The 26,390-nt window shown below is 36.6% G+C and overlaps 1 protein-coding gene across 12 annotated transcripts in view; it reads right to left on the bottom strand.

Annotated features, from left to right (window-relative positions):
• The window catches only part of CADPS2 (calcium dependent secretion activator 2), a 321,334-nt gene that overhangs the window by 81,586 nt on the left and 213,358 nt on the right, over positions 1 to 26,390 (bottom strand). For all 12 annotated transcript variants that reach the window (XR_012588637.1, XR_012588624.1, XM_074597183.1 and 9 more), the window contains exons 12-16: positions 24,337 to 24,473; positions 20,568 to 20,755; positions 8,662 to 8,763; positions 4,492 to 4,555; positions 2,156 to 2,279 (exon numbers count right to left, since the gene is read on the bottom strand). Coding sequence is in view for 10 of the 12 variants with exons in the window: in XM_074597183.1 (XP_074453284.1) it covers positions 2,156 to 2,279; positions 4,492 to 4,555; positions 8,662 to 8,763; positions 20,568 to 20,755; positions 24,337 to 24,473 (615 nt within the window). In the remaining 2 variants the exon portion in view is untranslated. The remainder of the gene's footprint in view (positions 1 to 2,155; positions 2,280 to 4,491; positions 4,556 to 8,661; positions 8,764 to 20,567; positions 20,756 to 24,336; positions 24,474 to 26,390) is intronic.

The raw sequence follows: 26,390 nt of genomic DNA, 5'->3' as shown, positions 1-26,390 counted from the left end.
CTGACCGATATGATATTGTTCAATGAAGAAATATTTAAAGAATAGGAAAAGAATCCCAACAATGTATGACAGCTACATTTGAGGACATTGGTAAAGTTATAACGATAATGACTATATGCTTTCTGTATGGAATTTGAGGAGTAAGCAATTAATGTAAACACTAACACGCATTACTTTCAAGAGAAGAAGGTAATTTCAGTGCACGGATATAATAATGCTCCCATAAACCTAAAGAAGAATAATAATGGAACCTATTGCCGAGAATTATTACATTTATACTGGTAAAAATGTAGGATATTTGTAATGACATGAGTATAGAAAGAGACAAAAACAGGTCTCATTGCTGCTGAAAACCAATGAGTTTAATTTTCTGATGTTATAACGCTGGGGCCCTTCACTTTCAAATAGTACTCTACTTTATTCTCAGAAAAGTACTCAACCTGCTTCTCGTTGAGGTACTAGACATATATGCAATTATCTGTTGTGCTTTGGGTTTACAGTTAGATGAGTGCAAAACTACTTACAGAAACCTAGTTGTGTTTCAACCAAAAGACAATAAATCCAAAAATAAATTTGCAAGTCAAAATATGCCACGGGATGGACAACAGTTTTATGTGCCGTTCCAGCTTTCTGCAGTGTTAACATTGTGCATATTTTGAAGTGCAAAATTTGCTACTCACAGTGGACCTGCCACAATTCTCTAGGATGTAGTTAAAAATCCTGGGCAAAGATGTATTTACTTCACTGTAAAAAACTTTTGCAATCCATTTTAGTGTCAGTGAGTTTAGGTATCTTTTGCATGCTTTTGTCATCTTTTAAAAATGGTTCTGTTTTCATACCCATTATTTCAACCGGTTTGCTAAAAAACTGAAATACTGAACATTAAAAAAATCCCTTTTATGAAAACAGATAGAAGAAAACTAAGGAAAACAGTCTTTTTCTAGAATAGATTTAATATTCATCCTTTCTTTAACACTACATGATATCATAATTAATTATGATAAACTGGTTACTAAGATGGTTTCACATCGTTACTCCCATGATATAATACAGGTTGCTATAGTGATGAGATGGGTTTTTTGTTAATCACTTGTGAGATTGGCTAACTCATGTTTTTCAGAGAATTTGAGCAGAAATGAAAAAAGGAAAAAAGTTCGCTTGATAATATTGCTAAACATATGAGGCTTCTTCATTTTGCTGCTATGATAACTCTATTTCTTCTAGATCATTGCTAGAAATAGCTGCTATGAAAAAAAACATACTATGCATAAAAGTCTGATTTTTTTAAAGCAGAATTTATCCGTCACGTATTTTCCTGCTAATTGACTTTTACTTCCAAAAAAGCAGTCGCATAGATGTGCAAACACTGTTTTCTACTCCTGAATATATCTGTACAGGTATATCTCAAGCCTTCTGCACTTTATGGAGAATAATAGATCTGTCTTGAAAAGGCAACTGACTATTATGACTTCCTTTTTGTTTTACCTAAGGTTTACAAATATTAAAATGATATTGTGTATGCTAGCAATTTTTTTTAAATCAAAATCTTCATTAATTTCATGATATACATTCTAGAATATACGTAAATTCCAGAAAAACCTGCTGATTACCATCAGATCTCGCATTTTTTCCCATTAATTCACTCAGGAAATCAGGATGTAATTAAGGTTTTAATGATCAGGTTATTATTATATATCTGACAACACAATAGAAAAAATAAATAAGATTTATCTGTCTGCCTGTCTTATAAATAGATCATAAATGCATCTATACCCAGACTTTCCAAGTTTCAAGGTACTGTTACTGCTGATAAGGAAAAAATTTCCTGTCAGTAGTTTAATTACTAGAAATAGTTAGAGAAATAAAAAATAACCCATAAACAATCTTTTAGATTTATGGAGAACTCAAAAGTAAGAACAAAAGGCAACTTAAATTAAGAAGTCCTTGTCTTCCATTCAAACAGGGTCCCAGGAGGCATATTAAAGCAATGAATAGGAAAAAGCTCCATAGTTCACCAGCTGAGATTTTAATGAGACATTTCCCCTTGCTGTGGAAGGGGTTTGTTCAGGAGAGGGAAAAGGCTGCTCACAGAATATTCAGTTAAAAGGCATTGTTGGCTTTTACAGCCACTTTGGCAGTTGATTGCTGTACTAACCTTCTATTTTGGCATATTCTGTAAGTCGAGTGTAATTGATCAAGGCAGCCTTCTCCAGACATTTTCTAACCACTTTCTTCACCTCTTCTGCTGGTATGGGAGTGGCAATATCCTTCATTAAAACCTGTGCCAGAGACAGTTACACCGCTTGGTTACACTCATTACCCAAAACCCAAGGGAAAAGGATAAAAGTATTCTACAGTTACTACCGATCTGATAATGACTAAAGGCTGAAATCAAAAAGGAACTATTTCAGCTGGAACTAGGTATTTGTCGTTGAAGGTTCCTATTCAACCCTGATTTGACAGCCTATATGGTATTTACATACAATACCCCTACCATCTTGCAGCATGCCAGTCAGTCTTCATTTGGGTGACGCCAAGACCAGTACAACAAAAGCATTTCATGGATGGGCTGGATCATGGTGCCCACTAGAGATGTGAATGTGGAAATCTGCTTGGTTCTCACCTGTGGAAAAGCTTCCACCGTTTCATAACCATTGACTCCTCAATAGCGTAAAGGGGAAACTGTGAACAGCACCATCAGAGCTAGCTAATACCCACTTGCTTTTCTTCTTCCATAAAGTTATGCAAATTCAGCATGTCCTTGCTGTGAAAAACAGTCATCTATAGTAGGCAAAGGAAATACTGAACTTCTGGCGGAGTATTTTACTATGGACAAGTAGAAAAACAAATCATACAAAGCTTTCCTAAAACCTGCCAGTTTTTACAGCCTATTGATTTTTAAAATATAGGACTTTGATAAAATGGATCACCTGTTGCAAGTGAAGTAAACTGAGAATATATACCTCTTTATATGAATGTCACATTACATACTCTGTGTTACTAATATTGACATTGGTCATCCAAAAAAATGGAATAAATATTGTTAACAATTCACTTGCATTTTTACTTTCATTCTATACTCCCTTAACTTTCAACAGGTAGATGCAAACAAAATTCAATATGTTTCTACTACATTTTAATGTAAATAATGAAATTTCAGATAACTCAGCCTTTTAAAATTGCTTCTCCAATGGATCCCCAGACAAGCTACACCTTTATACGACATACCTAAAAATTACTGTTAAAGGGAGGGAAAGAGGTATGGTCTGTGGAAGGATACAGTAGAAAAGAAACAGGTTCAGCACCAGAGAAGCTATTAGGAAGACACTGTTGCAAAGCAGACTTCTTTCATTACTCACACCACATATGACATACCTACCTTTGTTAACTTGCTTCTGTTTAATGAAAAACTTCTGGGTTACCAACAAGTGAAAATACCGTAGTCAAAAACTTTTCTTCTGGATTTGATTTTTTTTCAAAATTTTCAAAGACAGGTAAATTAAAACGTTTGTAAGCCATTGTGCATTCACAGGTATAGACATGTACATTTATTCCCAGCCAAGACTGACAACGGTGGTGCTTTAGCACTAGACAGAGATTACCATTGCCATTTGTAACAGCAGGAACAGTGAGAGCAAATGGCTGTTTCATATAACACAAAGGAATCTACCCAGTGCTATAATCACTGAGTAAGTGAAAGAAAACATATGTACCCAGGCTCTCTACGTGTTTTTGAACATGGCCGAGCATTTCAAAGACAGGATCTCCATCCATGGAGTGTTTTGCAGTGCAGAATGACTGATGGTCCCCAGGACCCGATCTCTCAGACGTTGGCAGAGCTACACAGACTGGGATCTAAGATTTTTTTTTTTTAATTCATACCTTCATTGGAGTCCTGCTGATACAATTCCTCTGGAATCTCTGATGGAATTTAAAGTTTCCTTTCCTCAGAGAAGTCTGAGATGCTTTTGCCATTATAAGATCTTCTCTTTTCCAGTAAATACAAGATAATTTGATGGGCAGGAGTTTATATTTATAGCTGTCCATGACAGTTTTGCTGCATATAGCTTTTTCTTCTTAAATTGATTAGATTATGCATTTATGGAAGACTATCTGGATTATATAGAAGCTTTTTAATGTTATGTATCAGTATAGACAACATCATCAGCACAGAAGCCATAGAAAGCAGGAAAGGGGGGCTGTAGGGTAGACTTGTACTACTTTAGAGGTAATGCTGGGTAATCATTAAATTATAAAGAAACAGAGAGTCACTCCAGCGGCTTGAAGTGAAAAGTCCAATAAATAAGTCCTACAGAAAACAGCTGTTTGCCTCTGCGGAAAACATTGAGGGAAAAAACTCCCAGTGAACAAATAAAACCAGCAGTAAATTAATACCTGCAAAGACATAAGTCTGCTTTCAGCAGCCTGAAGGCAAAAGAAAAATGCAGCCTTAGTACTCAAGCAGAATTTAAAATATTTTCTCAAACTTACCCTTTCAAGTAACGAAAGTGTGGCTTTTAATGCTCCTTCAGGACGTCCAAAAGGGAAACAGTATCTTAAAAAGTCAAAAAAAAAAAAAAAAGAAAAAAGAAAAAAGAGTAAAAGAAAGTTATCAGAATTATTATACCTAAGTTAAGAATTTACTTTGAGATGTAAGTGTACACAATTGGCATTAAATTATGTTAGCAGAAGACTCCCATATGCAGAGTACTAATGAAAGCAGGAGGGCCTCTTCAGTAGTCTACCATGGAGCATATACACAGTACAGCAGCAGAAGCCCACCAGCAGCTCAGACCTAAACAGAGAAAAAATATGAAAGGCAAAAAGCATCACTTCCACTTTCTCAACTATGAAGGATATTTAATGGTCTCTGATGAGCCTAATTGCCACCTTCTGGGAAAGAGGTACAATCTGTCATGTAGCCATGACAGCTACTGGAGCTGTGACGTAGCAGTGTCTATATTATATCTTGTTTTAATATCAGATTAAGATAAGGATAAAATGACAGATATTTAAGTTTCTAGAGATATATGGGAATAAAAATGCCTGCAGATATTCCATAAATTTTCCTATTATATTATAAAGAGCTTGGAAAAGCATTTTATGTTATCTTAATTTTATCAGTTACAACCGAAACCATGCCCACTTCTGTTTTGATACTTCTAAAATTATGTAAATTAAAAAGTGATCCCATTCATAGCTTTGTTTTTCATTTTTGTCTACTGAGTGATCCAATATAACAGCCCTATGAGACTATAATGCTCAGGCAACTGTAACCTCTCTTAATCCTGTCTATAAAATCTTCCTGGATATCCCCAATCGGAAAAAGGATTTTTTAATTTTCTGAGATTATTTTTTTCTTATTATTACTCACTGAGAACGGTAGCCTCATATTCTAATGTTTTCCAATAGTAAAATCTTTTCTAATGAGAAAAGGATTCAGACCAGTGAATTTTTGAGATATACGTTTTGGTCAGCCAAAATAAAGCCCTGTAAATGAGGTCAAAAAAGGATTTCCCACAGTGAGAATTCCAGCATTTGCTTTGCTTCATTCTGTTTCTTTCTTACTGTAGTGCTAAAAATTTTTGGGGACAGGTTAACAAATTAGCAAAGCAGATTTAATGACTTAGGCATTAAGTCATCTTAAAACAGAGCACGTGTTTAGGTGTTCTGTCTCTTCCTCCCTTTGCAGTATATTTCCACAGTCCTTGACTTGTCTTTCCCACTGTTCATTTCTATCAACTTCTAATGGTAGTTTTTGAATAAATGTCACTCATTTTTTAAATACTTAATATTTCAAATCAAAGACTTCCTTCCAGGTATGTTCTGCAATGTAAATAACATAAAAAGCTTCCAAAACCAACCAGTTTTAAGTTCATGATGCAGACAGAAGTCCTACAGTAGAACAGGGATTACTGAGTTTATTGCAGAGGCAATAGGTATGAGTACAACATGGGCAGCAAGCTTACCTGTGCAATTGGTACAAAGAGCTATTGGCAGAGAATGATTGTTTTCTTGAGATAAGCAGTTAAAGAAAAGGAAATGTTACAGTAGAGACCTAAACGGACACTCAGCAGTCCCGCCCCTGTGCTGCTGAGGAGCAGGGAAGCAGCATCTTGCTGCCAAGGAAAAGTTCAATCTTTTGGATAAAACCCCCATGGCAGCCCATTTCACTGTTCAGCTGCGCCAAGGATGCTCCCACGTTTGAGGGGATCTTTAAGGACTAAGACATAGATGGTGAGAGTGTTCAATCCAATTATTAGAGATATGGACAATTGGGTCTGTGGCATTCAAGAGAACCAAGCAGTAGGCCGCTTACTGGGTACAAAGGTAGTGGACCTCAGGAGACGTTTATATAAGTTACCTAAGGGAGAACAGAGAAGGAGCAGCACTCGTGGTCTACATTAGTACCAATGATATACAGAATCCAAGAAGTACAGGAGGAACAATATAAGAGTATAGGAGAAGTATAGGAGGAACACTCCAGAGATTAAATTCACGCAGCCAGGCAAGAGGTTAAGTCCAAGACCCTCACGTCAGCTTTCTCTGAAATATTTGCTCTTCCACATTTGATGGCAGACAGGCATCTGGAGTCTCAGTGGGTAGGTAAGATGACAGAGAGGAAAAGGTTAAGTACCTTAAGAATTGGGAAACATATTAGACAAGAGCCACCGGCATGGGATCGCCAGAATGCATCTTAATCACAATGGATCCAGGCTGATAACAATGAAAATTAAAATTAAAAAGGCCATAGGGGTGGATTAAAACTGGAAGCTGTGGGTTAGCTGACAGTCATGGGAGAGCATCTTTTTCAGATGGGCGTGACCTCGGTGGACATACATAGCCAATGTTCAGTGCATCTCTGAAAAGGCAGGAAGAGAAATACGCTCTTCAGTTACACTGTCCACAGCGACAGCTGACCAGTGTACACAATGCTAAGCCATAGAGTGTGGGCAAAGCTTAGAAAAGTTCCAACATATTACAGAAAAAAAAAATAGTGCTGTTGATCCTTGAAAGTCTGTACCACTGACCCCCTAATTAGAATGATGAGAGTGATTAGGAAATGTTAAGTGAGATTAGAGGAGTTAAAAAATGATGACAAATAGTAAGAGATTTCAACTACACATGTCCACTTGATTGATGTCTCATTAGGATGAGATATAATGAAAATATTTTGAGACACAGTTTTGAATTGCTTCCTTGGACAGTAAATTTAGGACCCACAAGAAAAGATGCTACTCTGGATTTGGTCTCAAACATGAACAGGACACGGTTTTAGAGGTGCAGAGCAGTAGAGGTGCTCTGTAGTAGCGATCGTAAAACAATAAAATTTAATAATGTAGCAAAAGAGAACAGGCCAAAAAAGTTCAGTAGATGTACATTCAGGACATATGTATTCAATTTCAAGAATGGAAAGTATGATAAAACAAAGAACTTGAAAACCAAAAGCCAAAACCTTAAAGGAGCAATCAAAACAGCAAGAAATCTACAAGCAGCCTGAGGGAAAATTAAAAAAGTAGGAGCCCATGTCACACGCATGCCACACTAAAACAAAAAAGTGGTCAAAAAAACAAACAAAAAACCCCCTCTGTGTGATTCCATGAGAAAGACAGAGGTTATTGTAGAGAATCTGGCATTTAAAAATGATAAAACCTATCCAAACAAGGACATGAAAGTCTCCAAAATATTCCAAGGCACATGTAAATGGCACAGATGCTCATACTGACAGTAGAAAGACCAGTGGAAGCAGGAAGCCAGCTTGGGAGATGGTGGGACTGCCTGGTGACAAGGAACGAATGGCACTCAGGGACAGTAAGGCCAAAGCAGAGAAACTCAGTGCATGCTTTGCATCAGTCTTTACTGCTGAATGTATTTTTCAAAATGTTCGGCATTTCACAGTTATCACAATGATGATGGATTGAAATACGGAGTGGTTTTAATACCATGTTTTCTTAAGAAAGCAATCTCACAGCCAAGGTTGTTCTGTGTTAATTAATGATACAGGTGATCCTTCTACATTACTTGAGTCTAGGTTTTCTTTAAAAGTCTAATGCCAATTCTCTATCAGGATGTCCTACATTATGACTCTATATGCTTTATAAATTCAGGTTCACGGGCCTTATTGATTCCTCCTTCTACCAATATTATGCCAGTACCCTTGTTTAAATCCAGATATTCCACCTATTTTTTTTTTATTTCTAACATTTCTTCAGAGAAAGATATAATAATTGCTCCTCACCTGGCAGCACATTGTTTGTCTGCCTTGATGGAGTAGGATTTTAAGGGAAACCTTAGAGTCCTCTGAAGGATGGAGGCGTTCATCTTTGAATGACACATTTAATTGCTCTCAAGGAAGAGTTTCTAACCTTTGAATTTTTCTTAGTTAGAGTTATAGAAGCTTACAGTTTAAAAGCATCAACAAAAATCAGGCCTATATTCTTGCACAATCTTTTCTACCATAGAAAAATTCAACTCACATGACACAAATAAATTTTAAGCACAATCACTTATGTAGATCGATTAATCCATATTTAATATATTCAAAAATTCTTTGCAGTAGACTATTTTACTTTCATTCCACTTTTTCAAGACCAAAATTGAAAACCATAAGAAAATTCTACAGAAAAACCTTGTTATTATTTGAATAAATTATACACTCACCTGAAATGACTTATTTGGTTTTCTAATAGGGAGGAAAGCCTGTCCTTAATCTCCTCGAACCTTTCTTTCTCTTCAACAGATACCGTTCCAATTCCATCTGGCCTGTAATATTAAATATTTAATAATTATTGATATATCTTCACTCTGATTCCTCTTTGAACAGTGATCTTCATTTTCAAAGCTTTCAGTTAACGTGTGTGCTAACTCTCCATTCCCCTTTCCCATTGCCTTCAAGGATAAACAGTCACTTGTGAATATGTTAAAGAACAGCCCACAACTGGACAAACAGTTTAACTTTTGAGCTGAATTTTAAATTCAAGTCCTAAGTTTCTACCTGATCCCAATATGAACGTAGGGTAGCATACATTTCTCCCAAATCATTCGTGAAGATATTATATATCTTTTCTCAAGAAAATTGGTACTATTGGCACAACAGACGGGCCTACTCGGATCTTGTTGAATTTCAACTCCTTGAATCTTCCAGATATTCTCCTAGAGGCACAATATGGCTGAAAATGGTTTTAAAGTAAAGGTGGGAGGCAAACTACAGTGAGAAAAGCCAGAACAGGCAACACCCAGGAATCCCCCGTCTTAAAGTCTGCATAGATTTTTGATCCCCCATCCCATATTGACAAATAGCATCAGGTAAACAAGACTTTCATATAAACATAGCATAAAGGATGCAACAACAACAAAAAAGTCTTTAAAAACCAAAAGCACTGTCATTTTTTTAAACATAAAATTTAAGTCACAGTAATTAATAATAAGCCTTGCATTAAGTATGTTAAGCACATACTTAGTCTAAAGTCTTAGCCTAACATTGTTATTAATGCACTTGTATTACAATAATAACAAAATTAAAGAAATTTAAATACACATTTCCCAAATGGTATTTTTGCCATGCAGTCACAACTTCCCCACATAGAGCACACTTTAAAAAGAAGTATCTGAAAACTTCTGGTTACTCTCTTAACTTCCAGCTCCAGGGTAACAAACCAGCTACTGCTTCCCACCTGAGTTTATGACCCAGACACTAAGTGCCGATCTGCCCTGTACCTCCTCCAGAGCCTCCAAAACTTTATCTCAGTGTTTCTAGAACCGAGAAAATTGTAGTAAAATGACACAAAGAAAGACAATATTCTATGAACGTTCTAAGAATCATTCTAGGATACTATGAACATCTTTTTGCTAACTTGTTCAACTTTCTGCTCTATGTGTAAATCTAGAAGTGATAAGTTGCTACCTGGTCATGACATAAACAATTCTCTCACCCCTTAAATCACTTATATTTGTGATCTGTCAAGTCAAGGTGGAAAGAATGCTTGAACTCCTTAAATTATTGTGAAGACAACAATAAAAATCAGATATGGTGGAGATATAAGTAACCAGGCACATCAATATACTGTTGTATAAATTTGATGTGAAAGAGCAAATAACTTATCTTCTCTCTTTTGATGGATGCCAGGATACTTTACCTCAGCCTTCTGACAGATGGAATGGGTTCAAATTTAAGTAAATTGCACCATCTGATTTCATTGTCAGGAGAGATTGTGCTCTGGAGTGATAAAGTAAATAGTTCTGTCATGTTAAACCTCGCTGAGGCATGTCATATATATGACAGAAAAGACCTAGGGGTCCAGATAACAGTAAGTGAAAAAGGTGAGCCAGTAGGATGTCATATCTGTCAACCTGCGCTAAGGCTAGGATCACTACGTACCGGGGACCTGTCACTTCACTGAGTTTGTTGCCATAAAGAACCTCACTGACAACACCTAAAATTTTCATAACTGTTAAATATATTTTCAGTGGATGTTTGCATAGAAGCAAATGTCCCAGAAGAAAAAAAAAAGACTACACAAAAAGGGTTTAGAAAAATGTACCCTCTATAGCAGTGAAAAACTTGTCTCTTGAAAACATGCTTTTAGAAAACAGCACAAACACTAAATCATTATTTTTTTCCTTCCTGTTAGGCTTATTGCAACAAGCAGAATATAAAAATGCATTTTCGTAACTCATATTGTGCTGGTGATCATTTTTTGCTACTCTTGGGAACTTCTGTCTACTACTGAGAAAAAAGAATCCACACAAAAAAGAATGTGACTCTGAGATGAGCTGATACAGAAAAACAGATAAATAGTTTCAAAATTCCCACTCATTTTGTCCTCTTGATCTTTTTACTTAATTGCTTTAAAGACAGAATAAAACAAAATAGCACTGTTTTGAGCTGGTTATTTTTATTTAAAAATTATTGTGCCTGCCACAAATATCAGACTCGGGCAGTTTTCAAAGGTTTAGGTCACGCATAAACTACGCAAGAACTATTTTACAACTGAAAACAACAACAAATGTGCCTTTCGCACTATCCCAAATGTCATGGATAGTGTTTTGAACTTGATTTTTTCAATCCAAAACCAGTCTTCAGCTTTCTCATTGCAGCCTGGGATCTCTCTTTCAAGAACTCAGCCCAGAAAAGTGATGGACTGTCTTAAGGAGAGTTTTCATTTTAACTTTTCTTTTTAACATTATCTTCTTAAGAAGGGAGAGTGAATTTTCCTTTCCTCCACATTCATTTCCTCCTTATTCTTCACAACTGCTTTTGGGATTAGAGAACTAGGTAAAACAGTGAACACTCAAAACCTGAGTAGCCTTCTCTCTCTCACACTTATATTAGTTTTCCATTTTTTGAGATCTCTGTCAATTGGATTTGGATTGGCCTGTCTTGTCTGCTTAGATCACAGTCTAACTGGCACAGATGTAATGTTGTCTCTGGTCACATCTCAAATTGTTTAATTCGCTCAGACTTAAATATCAAAAGAGATTTGAAATAAATACCTCATGAAGTAGAGCTAGTAAATTCAAGTGGGAAGTAGCTGTTTGACCATAAGACACTTAAATAATGACACCAAAACCAGCATTTTTAAAGAAACTTTTACTGTGACAATCTTGCAGCGTTGCTGTCCTGATGGCAGTTACTCTAAGGAAGCTGGATTTTTCCACTGGTTTTGGATTGAAAAAATCAAGTCACACATTTCCTCTAGGGATGAACTGGTTTTCCACACTTGATATAACCCTTTAAGGCTTGGACTACCCTCTAGAAATATTTTGATGTCTAGAGGTCTTAAAACCTGTAATAATTTGCAGACGTCACTTGAAGCATTGTGGGATTAAGATGCTTGTGAACAGCTATGGCACATGTGATAAAAAAGGTATTCTAGTTCCAATGGGAATTAGATATGATGGACACTGGGTTTCCAGCTTTGGAAACAGCTTCTCCTAGTGGCCTCTCAGAGAGCGAATAGTTACCTTAAGCAAGACTGCTTTGTTGAGACAGCCTTGCAAAATACTAACTGCCTTTTCTTTTTTCCTCTGGAACATCATTGATACTAGTGCTTTTTGCATATTTGCATATTTTATAAATGCTTGAAGTCCTTTCAATAAGCCTTCCTCATTAAAAACACAGACCATCACTGTGGCCTGTCATGAAGAAAAAAAAAGAGTATGAGAAGAGGAATGCACAGACTGATATTCTAACATGTACACCCACTCTCGTAGATGAGAATAGTAGGGCTGACCAAAAGAATTTGCCAGAGAAAGATGAGAAATCGTGAAGAAAAACAAAACACAAGAAAAATATTTCAGCTAAGGTCTTACTTCAAGACATTTATGTAATAAACTACATTTCAAGGGTGTAGGAAAAACAAAACTTAAATGTCATCTTGGCTCCTAGAAACAAATTGTTTTAGAAGACTTCAGTGCTTTCTAAGAGCACTTGTTTTTAAATTCATAAGGATGCACAATAAAATGAAAGAACAGTGACAATTTTCAAATCAGCAAGATAAAAGTTTGACCTGTTTCTTAGTGAACTGGTGATTAAGTTGTTTAGAAATTCGATGTAGAGATTTTATTATCTACTTATAGGACTTCAATACCCAAGGATTTTAATACCCAAATTTTCCTTTAAAACACAGTTGTATTAATTAAGGCTTTTGCAGAGTCCATGGTTTACGTTTGATAAGTCTAAGAAAAACAATGATTTACATTATCAGCTTAGAAGCAGGCAGAGCAGACGTCTTTTTATCAACAGAAAATGAAGAGAGCAAATTATCACGTGGCATTTAAACATAGCCTTAACCAGCAGGCACTTGAAGACCGAGCATTTTGTTGTTTATATTAACTATTCTTCAAACATTCTGACAAAAAAAATGGCACAATAGAGCCTTCTGCTGTATGCATTTCTCAGGCTGATCCTGCATCTGCTTGCAGGTCATACCCTCTTTTTCACAAGTGAACGAAAAAGACCAATTCTGGGCCACTAAAACAGATTAAGATGATAAATCAGGTTAATTTTAATGATCTTTTATGCAGTTGTATTTTAGGTGGATTCATTAATGCCCTTCTGCTGAAAAGCTAAGCATGTACTAATATAATATCACTTTGCCCAAAGTATACGGGTACTTACAGGCATTAATCAGTTGAAATTAATGACAAAGCAATGTATAATGTTTAGGGAAGGTGAGAGTACGTAACTGCATTAGCTGTTCCTTCATTGCCTAAGATGGCAAGCATCACCTTAAATATGCAGAACTTTGTTCTAATATTTCTTAATAATGTGTGAATTGTGATTAATTTTCTATTTACAATTTCTCTGAGGCTTTTCAGAAGCAGATTTGTTTTGATATGTTGAAAAATACGCCTCTGATAATATTGTAGTGAGGAGATCCTTTATTATAACATTATTATAGTTATTAGCACTTTCCAACACAGGACAGTGTCCTTCCTTAAACCAATGGTGAGGTCAACATGGCTTCACTTTGTACCTGCAACAGGGTGAAGAACTTTGCTTCTAGCTTCGAACTCAGGAGAACTCTGACGGTATCTTTCTTGTGGCTATTTACAACAGTAATGTATAGAAAGCTCTGTCACTAACTGAACAACATTAATGAAAAAATCCTCAAACTTAACTATTTAGAGAGGCCTCACATGAGAGGTTTGGGAGTGTGATGTTCATAAGAGAACCACTTAACAAGGAGAATACGGCTTCTCCTGGCTGTGTTATTTAAATTAAATAAGGTTTACCTTCCTCTGTGCTCCATACACCTTGGAGATTATCAGCTTCCAAAAATGAAGGACGAATTGGATGATGCAAGACACTTGGCACAGGGCACTACATAAAACTGAAAGACCTAGTGAAAAAGTTCTATTCTCAGCATTGCCCAACGAGCCTCAGAAAAGGGGAAGATTACATTCACTTGAAGAAAAGGGATGTAAATGTCCAAGGATCAACTAGTTTTTCCAGTTTTGAGAGAACACTGCTTCTCATCTAGAAGCACAGACTCACATAGCATATCGATCCTAAAAGGTATATTTTCTCATTCCATTATTCTGCGGAAATGGTGACTGATAATAAAACTTCTAAATAAAATCAGGCTTTCGACTATGAGAAATCTACTTTCACCATTTCCGTTACAGAGGACTGATAGAAAAATAAGACAAATTACAAACCCAAAAGACTCCCGTTAAGCTTCTAGATGCTGTATCAACCATGAGAGAGAATTTATATAAGATGCTGATAAACTGATGGAATACAACTTCTGATGTAACACACCTCCCTAACGATCCTACACTGTAACGGATCTCAGGCTCCTTCCCCCAGCTGTTGGAGCAGATTTAAGATTAAAGCAGATGGCTCAACTGCCAGTAAAAACCAGCGAAAGAAGGCCTTTCACCGGCTGTCATTACAATGTAGAAAATATGTGGGGTTGAGAGTGAATAAGAAGCACAGCAGAAGAAGGAAGCATTTTCAATTGTTTAACACTGAAAGGGTCCATAAAATCCTCCTAGCAATGGTTTCTTGGGAAAACCATCTAAGAAGTCTACACTGTATTAAAATATTTTTATATGAAAAATTATACATATAAAAACATAAGACTTCTGGGAAGACATCAACTGGAAAAAAACTTTTATGTCAGATAGTGACCACGCGCAGACAAACGGTGAAACTACTGACTTAAGTGCTAGAATTTTGGATTAAATTTTATTAGATATTGTTTCTGAAAGACATAAAATGAATGAGAAACCAGAAAGATACAGACATACTTTAATTCTAGAGTTAATTTAGTCAGAAGAGAAGGAAGTATCTATTGAGAAGTTCCACAAAAAATGATTACAAGAGACGGAGCAATGTAATGATACTATTTTCCTTATTTTTACAAAGTTCCTTGTCCCTGATTTGAAAGGGACCATTTCTCTGGACGTTCCCTTTTATCACTTGACACAAAGTGTAAAATTGCAATAGATGATCCTTATCACAAAACATTGAAAAATTAAAAGAAATATATGAATGCATAGCACCCTCCGAAGTTTCCACAGTTTCATTTCTCTTATGTGTTCATTTACTCCACTTTAAGATATTTCCTCCAAGCATAACAGGAGCAAGACGCCTATCAGAGAGGGGACCGTGCCAAATGATGGAAAGGATCTAAAAGGCGCTCTCAGAAAGGGCACGGCTATTGCAGAGATAAAAAAAAATAAAATTCTTTCCACTGGTGCTTACGAAGGAAATTATGAAGATTCCTATGCTGGAACCCTTCTCTGTTTACAGTAAAAAAAAATCTTTATTTTCAGCACAGAATCTGTCCAAAAAAGTACTCACTGAGAACCACCTTCCTCCTGAGGAATGTGAGATCAGTTTAAAATCAGAGGTTTCCAGAGAGGTAGGGGGGACTACAGGAACTATAATATAAGGATATTTAAGGATAAAATTAAAGGCAATTGGGTAAATATTATTTATTGTGAAGAAGTCTGTATGGCTTTGAAGCCATAAGGCAGTGAAATCTTATCTTGAAGTTGTCTAAAGGGATCAAAACCATGTGGATGAGTGTGACCTGACAGACACGAGGTACCTGAATTTCCAAAAATCTTTTGTCAGAGTCCCTAACCAAAAGATTTAAGGAAATTAAGCAGCCTTAAATGGCTGTAAGATTAAGAGTGAAAGTCCTTACATTGACAGTGAAAAAAGAGAAAGCAGGAGTAAACTGTGAGTACCTGCAGTGGAGGTAAGTTATCAGTAGAGTTCTCCAGGGATCTGTGCTGAGACTTCTGTTATTTTACCGTATTCATAAATGACCTTGCAAACAGCTAAGAACTGAGATGATAGTAAATGTAATTGTAATGATAGTTATGTGGCATCGTGTGGAATTCCAGAAGGACTTTATGAAATCAAGTAGCAATAAAACAGCAAGTAATGATCAAGGTAGATAAATATGACGAAAAATCAGTTACTATTCAGGACAGAGACCTTGGTGTTATGATGGATAATTCCATGAAACCGTTCCTGTTCAGTAGCAGTCAAAGCAGCACATCAACACTGAATTACTAGAAAAGGATAAGGAATTAGCAGAAAATATCCACCCTGTGTAATCAATGCATACTTCAATCATACTTCTTGAATCTTAAATAGCAAAGAGACAACAGAGAATGATTTTTTTCATCTCTCCTTCATCTCTTCCAATAGCAACAGAGAATGAAACAAGATGTGTAGGAGTCAAGTTCAAAGCAAGAGTTCTTCAAGCAAGAGGAGGCTGAGTTGTGGAACTTGCTGCCAAAGGTGTTGTGGGTGCAAAGGGCTTACACAGGTTCAGGGGTGCAATGGACAAGTACCTGAAACAGAGACTCACTCCAGGTTACCAAACAGGCATATTCTGAGCTGCAAAGAGTTGGAAACTGAAAGAGCACTAAGGGGAAATATTGCATATGGTTGCCCTTCTCGTAGTTCAAGCAGGTCACTGCTGGCTTAGAAGAACCCTGACTCAAAATGACTCTTTTTCTATGCAAACACACATATGCTCAAGATTTCAAAATGAAGGCAGAAAGAAACTATTTATCTTCAGTTATGAACTGATTTTTGTAGCATTACTTTCACCTTCACTTCTCATACATGAACTTCCAATAAATCATCTTTCTTTCTGAATAGAAAAACGTATAACTGGGGAATATGCTTGAATTTTGAATTTTTCAATTCAGTCTGTAACTCAGCAGGTGGGAAGAAGTCACTTTGCACTTCATGTGATACCCACCAGCATCCATTTCAGACATGAGGGACTGAACAGAAGTCACAGCATGAAAAGTAGACAAAAGCGAATGTGATGGGGAAGAAAACAATAGCTCCTACCTGGACTGTTTAGACTGAAATGTCAGCATTCAGGAATATCCTATAGTTCCTTGTTCTGCCCATTTCACTTTCACCAGAGATATACAACTGTATGCATAACAGCAGTGTGAAAAGTTTGCTTGTGAACTAATGACTTTGATGGGGACCATACAATGGAACAGTTCAGAAGAAAACACTGAAAAGAGGAGCCAGAGGAGATGCTATAGTAAAGTTACATAGCACCAGAAGCACAGCCAATGACAGCCGATTTTATTTACTGGAGAAAAAGGAATCAGTTGATTCAGAAAAAAAGACAAGTTTTCATTTAAATGCTCAGAAAGGCTATTCTTTTACTATAATATTTTGCCTTTTTGCTATTTAGGAAGAGAATGGCTTAAGAATGTAACCCACAAAAGCAGAAATACCTTTTCTACATAAGCAATTTGTCAGCCCAGTTGTAAAGCTCTTCCCAGCAGGAAAGGAAAGGCGCTAATGAGGCTTGAATTCCTCAGTCTAGGACTGAGGTTGAACATTGTGTTTGCATAAACATTCTGTTCCCAAACCAACAACACCGGCACAAGAGACACACGAAGTAGCAATGATGTGCTTGATAACTCTGTCAGAACTTGTTACCTGTATCTTCATCTCAGGAATGGAAACAGGTGGGGACTGTTCCCTGGTCCTGAGACCAAGTGGCAAGGTCTGCTGTGTACAGCCCACAACAGAGCTCAGGTCAGGTCTCCTCTGTGCTCCACAATGTCCCTGAAGCTCTAAGACAACAATTCACTTTAACGTGTTGTCGTGTCCCTCAAACGAGGACATGTGTTTATTCCAGGTGTTTTGAAATAAAGCAATGGCTATTGTGTTACATACTGCAAGAGCATTACAGCCTGCAGCATGAAACAGAGTTTATATTTCAAGTCCTAGGGTGCATCAAAAGAGCATAGGGGATACCCGAGGGTTCAAAATCTGACGGAAGAGTTCTGGAGACATATGAAGGGAAAGAGTCAAAACTGATTCAGCCTTGTTCGTAGTGTTTACTGGGAGCAGTATTCAGTACATGCAATCCCACAATCATGCCTGGCATCTTAGGAAGTGTCTATGACTACTGGACAGTTCGAGTCCACTGTATGGTTCAGCTTCCTCACCAGCTTCATTTAGCAAATCAGATGTAGCCACTGGTGTGCTCAGCGTATGTCCCGGTATGGCCTTGGTATATTTTGTAGATTTGCTCTGATTTGCGCTTGAGTTTCTCCTCACCAGACTACCAGAAATGAAGATGAGTGACACCTTTATCTGATCATTTGACTGATGTCACTAGATTGCCTGCTACTCTAAAATTCATGCCTAAAAGAAATTGATAATTTGAACTACAGATACGGCTGCATTTCTACATGCTCCTCCATCACCTGACTTCAAGATCATTTTTGATGATCTTTCTCAGGCTAGTGGAAGGTCTAAGATCCCTCTGTGAAGCAAAAGTGAAATATAAATTGAATACATCATGCCCAGAGTATAACGCTCTTTGTCTTTGTTGTGTGGTCTTTCTAATTCTCAGCCTGACTTACAAAACTAAGATGTATAACGCCAAGGATCAGCCTAGAACTTTGGCCTGTCGTGCATTGTCTGTGAAATTCTTTTTTCCCTTTTACTATTTCTTAGTGCTGCAGCAGATGAATGAGTGGATGTATTATGTGCGTATATGTGTGTCTGTCATCCTCAGTGAGTGTGTCTGCTTCTGTCCTTGACTTACTTTTCTTCTTTCTTCATGTTTCTTTTTTCTTCCTTTTTACAATATCTCAGTTCTAGTCAGACCCTCTCTGTTCAACACTTCTTTTATTCCTAAAACACTCATAATGCTATTCAGAGAATATCTGTACAGAAGGAATAGACAGAATACAAACAGAGTGCTTACCACTGTGTAAATGATGTGCTCCCTGAGATATTTTCATGCACTGCACGCACCGTTGTCCTTCACTTAAATTATGAAATAAAAAGAAATTTATCTACCTTTCTTTTGAATTCTTGAAATAAGTTTGAGCAATTATCACTGTATATTTGTCTTGTTAGGTTGAAACCAGTAATAAAAAGGCTAGAAACAACAAAGACTTAGACTCAATAGGAAATATGAATGTGTCAGGTTCTTCAGGAACTGACAAAAGAAACATGCTTTTACAGAGAATAGGTTACCAAGTAAAAGCCATAAAATCTCCTAATTTACCAGTGTGAACATTAAGACTCTTGAGTGTATTTGAGGCACATTCAAAAACATTTTGATTTTGGGTATTATTATCAAGGATTACATAAGGTTAATCTCTCGCTACCAAATCACTCAGGCCACAAATGCCCAGCTCCTGTTCTCACAGATGAGGCTTTGTCTGAGCCAACGAAAGAAACAGTATCTTTTTAAATGATTGCCCCTTCTTCACTGGCTCGAGGACAAGTAAAACGACCGCTGTGACTAACTGGTTGCAAGGCAACATAGGCATAAGTGTTGGGAAGAAAACTTCTCTCTCTCCTGATCCCTACCAGGGTTCAGTTTTGGGGATTTACTGACACCATCGCGGTATTTTTGAACTTTTTAAATATATTGCCTATAGCAGTCTACAAATCTAGTGTGCACAGTAGGGTATTAATGCATGTTGTCCTATAATTTGATAGATTGCCTGCCCCACTCCCAACTCCAGTACAAGGAAGACATGGATAAACTGGAGCAAGTTCAGTGTATGGCGACTACGACAGTGAGAGGCCAAAGCACCTGCTCTGAGGAGAGGCTGAGGGACCTGGGCTTGTTCAGCCTGGAGAACAGGTGGTGTCTAGGGGGACTGAATGGCAGACCCTCAGCTGCTACTGGGACGTTAACAAGAGACAACAGATGTAACTACACTGAAATAAGACAGGTTCAAATTGGGTAAAGACCTAACTGGATAAAGCCCTGAGCAACCTGGTCTGACTTTATAACTGACCCTGCTTCGAGCAGGAGGTTGGTCTAGAAACCCCCTGAGGTCCGTTCCCACCTGAGCTATCCAATGATCCTACCTCCAATACCTGCTGTTCAACAGCATAGCTAGTTCCCTCACAATTTGTAATAAGATAAAGATGAAGCAAAAGCTTCTTTTAAAGAACGTGCTTAGCATAGCAAAGTAACAACTTAATTTTTTCCAAGCTTGTCATGTGCATATGGAAGGAAGACATCATCCCAAGAGCATCACCGTGAGCAACAGCTCCTGAAGCAGCCTACCCCTTTAGTGGAAAGAATCCCAGAAGTGTCCTAGCTCTTCTTGGCTGGGGTCACGCAACACATTCCCAATACATGCTATTTCTCCCTGTGGTAGCACAGCCAGAAGAACTCAGTATAGTATGATTAGTTGCCAAGCTACAGACTGTAGAAAAAGAGTCAAAGCTTCTGTTAAAATGTAAAATTCTTCAAAACGTTCACTGGAAGCACCATTCACTAACACAACACAAATGCAGAATGCAGAAGACTACCTTTTTAATAGGATGAGATCCTTTAGCCTTGAATCAGCCTGTGTATACAATGCCCAAGAAAACACACTACATTGGGACAATACAAACTGAAAGGAGATTATTTTATTTTTTTAAGTAGTAATCTGTATGGAACCTCCAATACCCCTGAAGAAACTTTCACGAACTGATTTCTGTTATGTGCGACTTCCCTACCTGGTGAATGCAAGAGCCTGTAACTACTTTTGCTTAATCCTAAGGCTACGAATTTAAAAAAATACCATTAAATTACCTGTTACCATGAACATGAGAAGCACAAAATGCAAAACTGTAGTGGAGCAAGGTTGGATCAATGACAGAACCATTTTCTGAATGTTCAATCAATTCATTGAGATAGCAAAGATGGCGGTGACAGCCTCTCACTCCGTAGCGAGCACAGTATTCGTCTAATACGAAGACCTGACCTGGGCTAAACCAACCCTGAAAGAGAAAGACAAAAAACCCCACAACGTTTTGAGATTTCTTTTCCCACTCACAGCTTTTAAATCAAACAAAGAACAAGAAGCATATATTTTTATGTGCATTACACAAACTTTTTATACTAGGATGATTTGTATCTGACTAATGCTGATGGCACTGGAAGCTAGATCCAACAATAGCCCTCTTGCTGAAAGGAGTAAATGTCAGGAAACTATTTGCAGTTCTCATTTAACACCACTATGAAATACATGGTTTACAAAACCATGCTACTACGTCCAAAGTCTGGTACAGATTCAATTATACCAAAACCTAATACAAAATAAAGTAACACTTAAAAATAATTAATTTTATTAAAGTTATTAATTGTAAGCTACGAGAGAATGTTTGGGTGAGCGACATTAACACAGACAGTTAAAACACAGTTTCTGGATGGTCAGTTCCCTGTGGCTGCAACTGTAATGTGAGAACCACAATTTGACCATTAACCCTGTGTCATATGTAACACACGTGCACTTTTAACCACTTTTTAACAACTGATACCAGAAAAGAGATACAAAGCTAGGCAGTTTGTTAAAAGCCACCTGAATAAGATGAGTATGATCTGACCTTAAATAATAATGAGAAATTCTGGTGCATACTGAGGGCTTACTCGGGCACAGTCTTGATGAGACCAGAACATCATAACCCTAACACAGACATGAACAAAGTAGAGACTCCTTGAGTGAATCCAGAGTGTAAAAAAAAATAATTGACTCTTGGTGTAAAAATGTAAAACAGAAGACTCTTGATTGCTTTGCGTGCCAATATGAAAAAACCACAGTTAGCTTCCAAAAAGCAGTAGGGAGAAAAGCATAAGCCTTGGAAAACCACAGCTACTGCATAGCTGTTCTAAGTAAGCATTTTCCTCTGTTCTTTTCTTCATTGTGGTGATACTCCCCACTCATCACCCCTGTCAAATGGTTAAGAGAGAGCAAAGAGTAACTGAACTCAAATATACAAATAGCTTGGATACGCAGAATGATTTTGCAAGTCATGAATTTATAGCATCAGTTTAGCAGCTGAAGACCAGTATTTCCCTATTGTTTGCGAATACTTTTGCAAGCTCAGATGTTTAATATTTATACAAAGTATCAGTCAAAGCACTATTAAACAATACTTAAAAATATATTCACATCAGGTTTAAATCATCCGTGTTTTAGCTTTGCCGAAAGACTTGCATGAGTCAGCAATTTAAATTTTACGTTCTCCCTCAACTCTTGAATTTAAGATATTATTTGCAAACAAGAACACCTCAAAGTTATTTCATAAATTTATTTGCTCCTGATTAATTTCTTTGAAGTCAATGTCTCCACTGCCTTTAAAGAGCTTCAACTGTTTGTAAAGAACACTTAGCTTTACTACAGCACCCAGAACAGCACTTAGTGTTTTAAACTAATATCCAGTCATCTTGCAATGGCTCAGGTAGTTTACACAGTGTTTGCTAGACAATACGGTATCCCATTGAAAGAAAAAAGAAAAGGGATTTTAACTGAATTTCTGCAATAATATGTATGCTATTCCTAGATACAATAAACAGTGATTAGTGTGATTGATATTCTGCCAATACGTTGTCATTGTCACTGATCTGTCTCTACATTTTTATGGAAAACATGACAAAATGCTGTATGTCAATGCCTTTCAGTACAAAAGGAAATAATTATTAAAATTTCTGTATGTTCTCATAGGAGAAAATTGTGACAAGAATACAATTTTTTAAAGAAATCATTACTTTAACTTCAGTCTCTGTGAGAGATCTGTTTTATCCATATAAATGTGCCTTCCTTGCCCTTGTTCATTCCCATACCATGCATAAGTCTCACAAACGCATAACAACTATATGCAGAGCATTAGATAACTGCATTTTTTTTATTGTGTAATTGAAAAAAACCCAACAAAACAAAAAAAGAAGCTCCCAATACCAAGAAGAGTGTAAAATTAAGGAAGTTTAGGTCATACAGTAATTTAATACAGAATTGTGCTTAATATTAATTCTTACACATTTTTGTTTTTATTTTTACAAGTGCATGTGTGGTTATTCGATATTTATTAAAATAAAGGGATGCGTTTTTTCTAAAAATGATAGGAAATGAGCTGCTCAGGAAAATATCATCCTTATATGTTCACGTATTCTATTGCTACCTTGACATTCCCAATTTTTTTAATTAAAATATATAGTTAAATATGCAATTTAACAATATACTATCACCCATTCTACTTATTAAAAGCTGCATTTTAGAAAGAAGAATAAGAATTGCATCTGCTTTATGGTTGCTATAGCACTGAGTATTTCACCTAACCTCTTCTAAAAGTTCCTGATTTCAAGGTTATATTAAGTGTCTTACTATATTATTATTATAAAAAAAGATTTTGACCCCAATGCACTGTTAGAAAGCTAACCATTTTCTCTTTGAGTGCCAATTACTTTGTACAGATGTACCTTCGGGCCTCTTCTTTGATTCAGTGTGCAACCCACAGACAGAAAATGAGTCCTTTAACTTTTTCTATACATACTTATATGGTAGCAGTTTAAAAAGGAAGCAACTCTCATCAAATAATTTTTTTTCTTTTTTACACTTGCAAAAAAACCAAAACCCCCCATCATTATCTTTGTATTACATGACTAGTCAGATCAATGGAAAAAAAAGTACAATAAAGTTATCAGGTTTTGTTGCTATTGGGATAGTGAAGTGAAAAAAATTATGTGCTATGAGGCATTTTAGGTCCTCAGTGAGAGATCACTATTTCAGACGTGGTATCAAGTGAGAAATAAAGCCTCAGGAAGTTATGAGGTCTGACCCACACAAACCTATTTAACAAGTGTGTATAATCTGATGGACTTCCACAAGATTGTTGCTGGTTTTCCCTCCTGAAAACAAAACCAGAAGCAGCCCCACCCTCAACTCCTAGCCCCACAAAGCACAGAATAGAAAGCGTTAAGTAGGAAAAGGAAACTGCAGCTACAGATGTGGATGCATGTTACGCCACTATCTTATCTTTTTTAGCTGTCTTTGTGTGTGAAAAACATCACGCTTTACTTGTTTTTGTTTAATAATTATACTCCCATTTGTTTTTTGCAATTCAGGTAATACATATATGCCCATATACCTGTATTGTTCGTGATTCTCTTTCCCTTCTTTTTGGCATTTTTCCTTCTTCACACCACAGCGGAATGAAGAATTACAAGCTAGGTGAAAATGTCTGATGTGAGGCGACTGTATTTGTACCTTAAAATGCTTGTACAGGTGTCAGTAAATCCTACCATAGGAGCTCTTACCATTATCAAAACCTTCTGTTTTTATTCAAACCTCCATAGAGGACATGATAAATTTCATCTGATAAAATCAGAGACAGTTTGGGTCTCTCTGCTTTCTATTGAGTGGCACATCAGCAGCTTGCAAGTGTATAATTTTCAAATTTGAAACCAATCGATTGGACCCTTTATTCCAAGTACAACCGCAGCTATTGAGTGAACTAGGAAGAAAGGACTACTTTGTAACAACTATTTCTCACTTCTTTATATCCATCTTCCAGTCAGTACTCACCAAACAAGAATAGGAGTCATTCAATCTGTGATCCAAGGTCTGCCTCTGAAGCAGTCTAAAGAGGGAAGCATGGTCAAATTTGCAGGGATTAGCAGAAATAAACTCATCCATGCCGTGTTTCTGACCACGGTCTGTATCTGTTCATACAAAGGAAAAATGTGCAGAACAATACACGTGAGTGTGTGTGCAGATTTACGAACACAAGTGTACACACCTTATATAAGTGTCTGTATATAAACTTTCTTGAAAATATTTTAAAGAAACAAGTTACATAAGTAGATGCTTGCAGGTGAAATTATAGAATATTGTTTTTTCATCTGAAAATAATATTATTTTTCTATCATAACAATCTATGGAGTGTAACAGTGAAAAAAAATACAGTTTCTACCTACTGACAGATTAAACAAAACAATTTAAAACAGCTACCTGAAAATACAACGTAGCACATTAAAATAACTCTTAAACCATGGTTTTCTAGTGGAGCTCTTCAAATTTTACAATTTACAAAACAATGTTATGAGTAGGAAAAAAATAGGTTCTACAACTTCCTGGTTTTGTGTGGTGCTCTTTCTAATTTTAGTAAATTAACCAAATAAATACCCTTCCCTCCATTGCAAAAAGACAAGGTTTATACACTCATTTCTTCAGATAAGAAAGAGCATCTTTACTGCAGATCAAAGTACCACTCATAGAAATATTCATCATGGCTTGCAGCCTACTTCTCAAATGGCAAACTGGAGCAGAAATGAACACACTGGCTTGAGCTAGGTCATTTCCAGCCTTCTTTTTGTCCTCAGCTTTTAATGAGACAAACCTTAATGTAGTAATGGCAAAGAGCTCCTTCAACCTTCCAGCAAAGAGTAGTGAAAAAGGGAGCAGCATTTTTGTGTAAATACATCGAGAAAACATACCATCCCAAATGGCACTTCAATCAAAGGCCCAAATTTATTGTTCTTCACAGACTGCATCTTTCAACGCCTTTAAACCCCGCGGGTTTATCAAAAGAGAAGCTCTAGCGATTGCTTTCATTAATGCTATGTTTTGTCAAAATCCTCAATGTGAATTATCTATCAAGTATGGACAGAAAAAGCCTTACAGTGCCCAAAAGGACTAGTTATGTATTAGCACATTAGCTGTCTTGGATTCTATAGACTGTACTGGGGTGAACAGTCCTATCAACTTAAAAATTGACTTCCCCTTTCAATAGGGTCTTAGCTCTTTGTTCCTTTAAATTCAGACCTAGGTCTTTTTATATTCGTTACTAGAAAAGTATAGATCTAAGTGTATCCTAAATGCAATTTTGAAAACCTGCATAGTACAAACCTAAAATTTCTAAAGAAAAGGACACAAAAGTTTATTGATTAAACCCAATTATAGAGTCAGGTTCATAATAAAACTCAATATTGATCTGTGGGCATGATGCTAACATAATCAGTCACATTTAGAAATTTAGCCCCAGATCATATTGATCCATGTCAAGTCCAACTTTCAGCTGTATTTGTGGATGGGAGAATTATTTAATTCAAGCTGAAGGATCTGCAGCATCACATCCTGGAAAGATGCAGAAACTAATTCATATCACTTGGCTTTGCATTGTCAAAGCAAGAGTCACATCCATGTGACAGATTTCACCAAGGTGGATGTAGCAAATAAACAGTATGACAATACATCGATGGTGTAAGGTATGAGACCATCATCCCAGAGAAATAGCAGCAGATATTTTTAATGGTTTAAAGATCAGTAGCATATGTGATTACATAGATTAACAATATTTCCATGAGAATTAGACTAGCCTATCATTAATGACAAACTTAGCTCATATTTCTGACATAGGTACATGAAATGCTGTCTGAAATGTTTTTAAATACATGAATTCAAAGATAAAAAACTGATATCAACACAACTACATAACTGAAAGTACTAAACTACAATGTGAAGTTATCTATAGTTTCCAAAATCCACACACAGATAAAAGTTTTCCAAACCCAGTTGGTTTAATGTGTAAGTAACTGGTTTTTACATTTCTTGTAAGGTTTCCTTCTTATACAGATATC

Source organism: Larus michahellis, chromosome 1 (genome assembly GCF_964199755.1).
Source record: "Larus michahellis chromosome 1, bLarMic1.1, whole genome shotgun sequence".
Taxonomy (NCBI): Eukaryota; Metazoa; Chordata; class Aves; order Charadriiformes; family Laridae; genus Larus; species Larus michahellis.
This window is presented reverse-complemented; position numbering and strand designations above follow the sequence as displayed.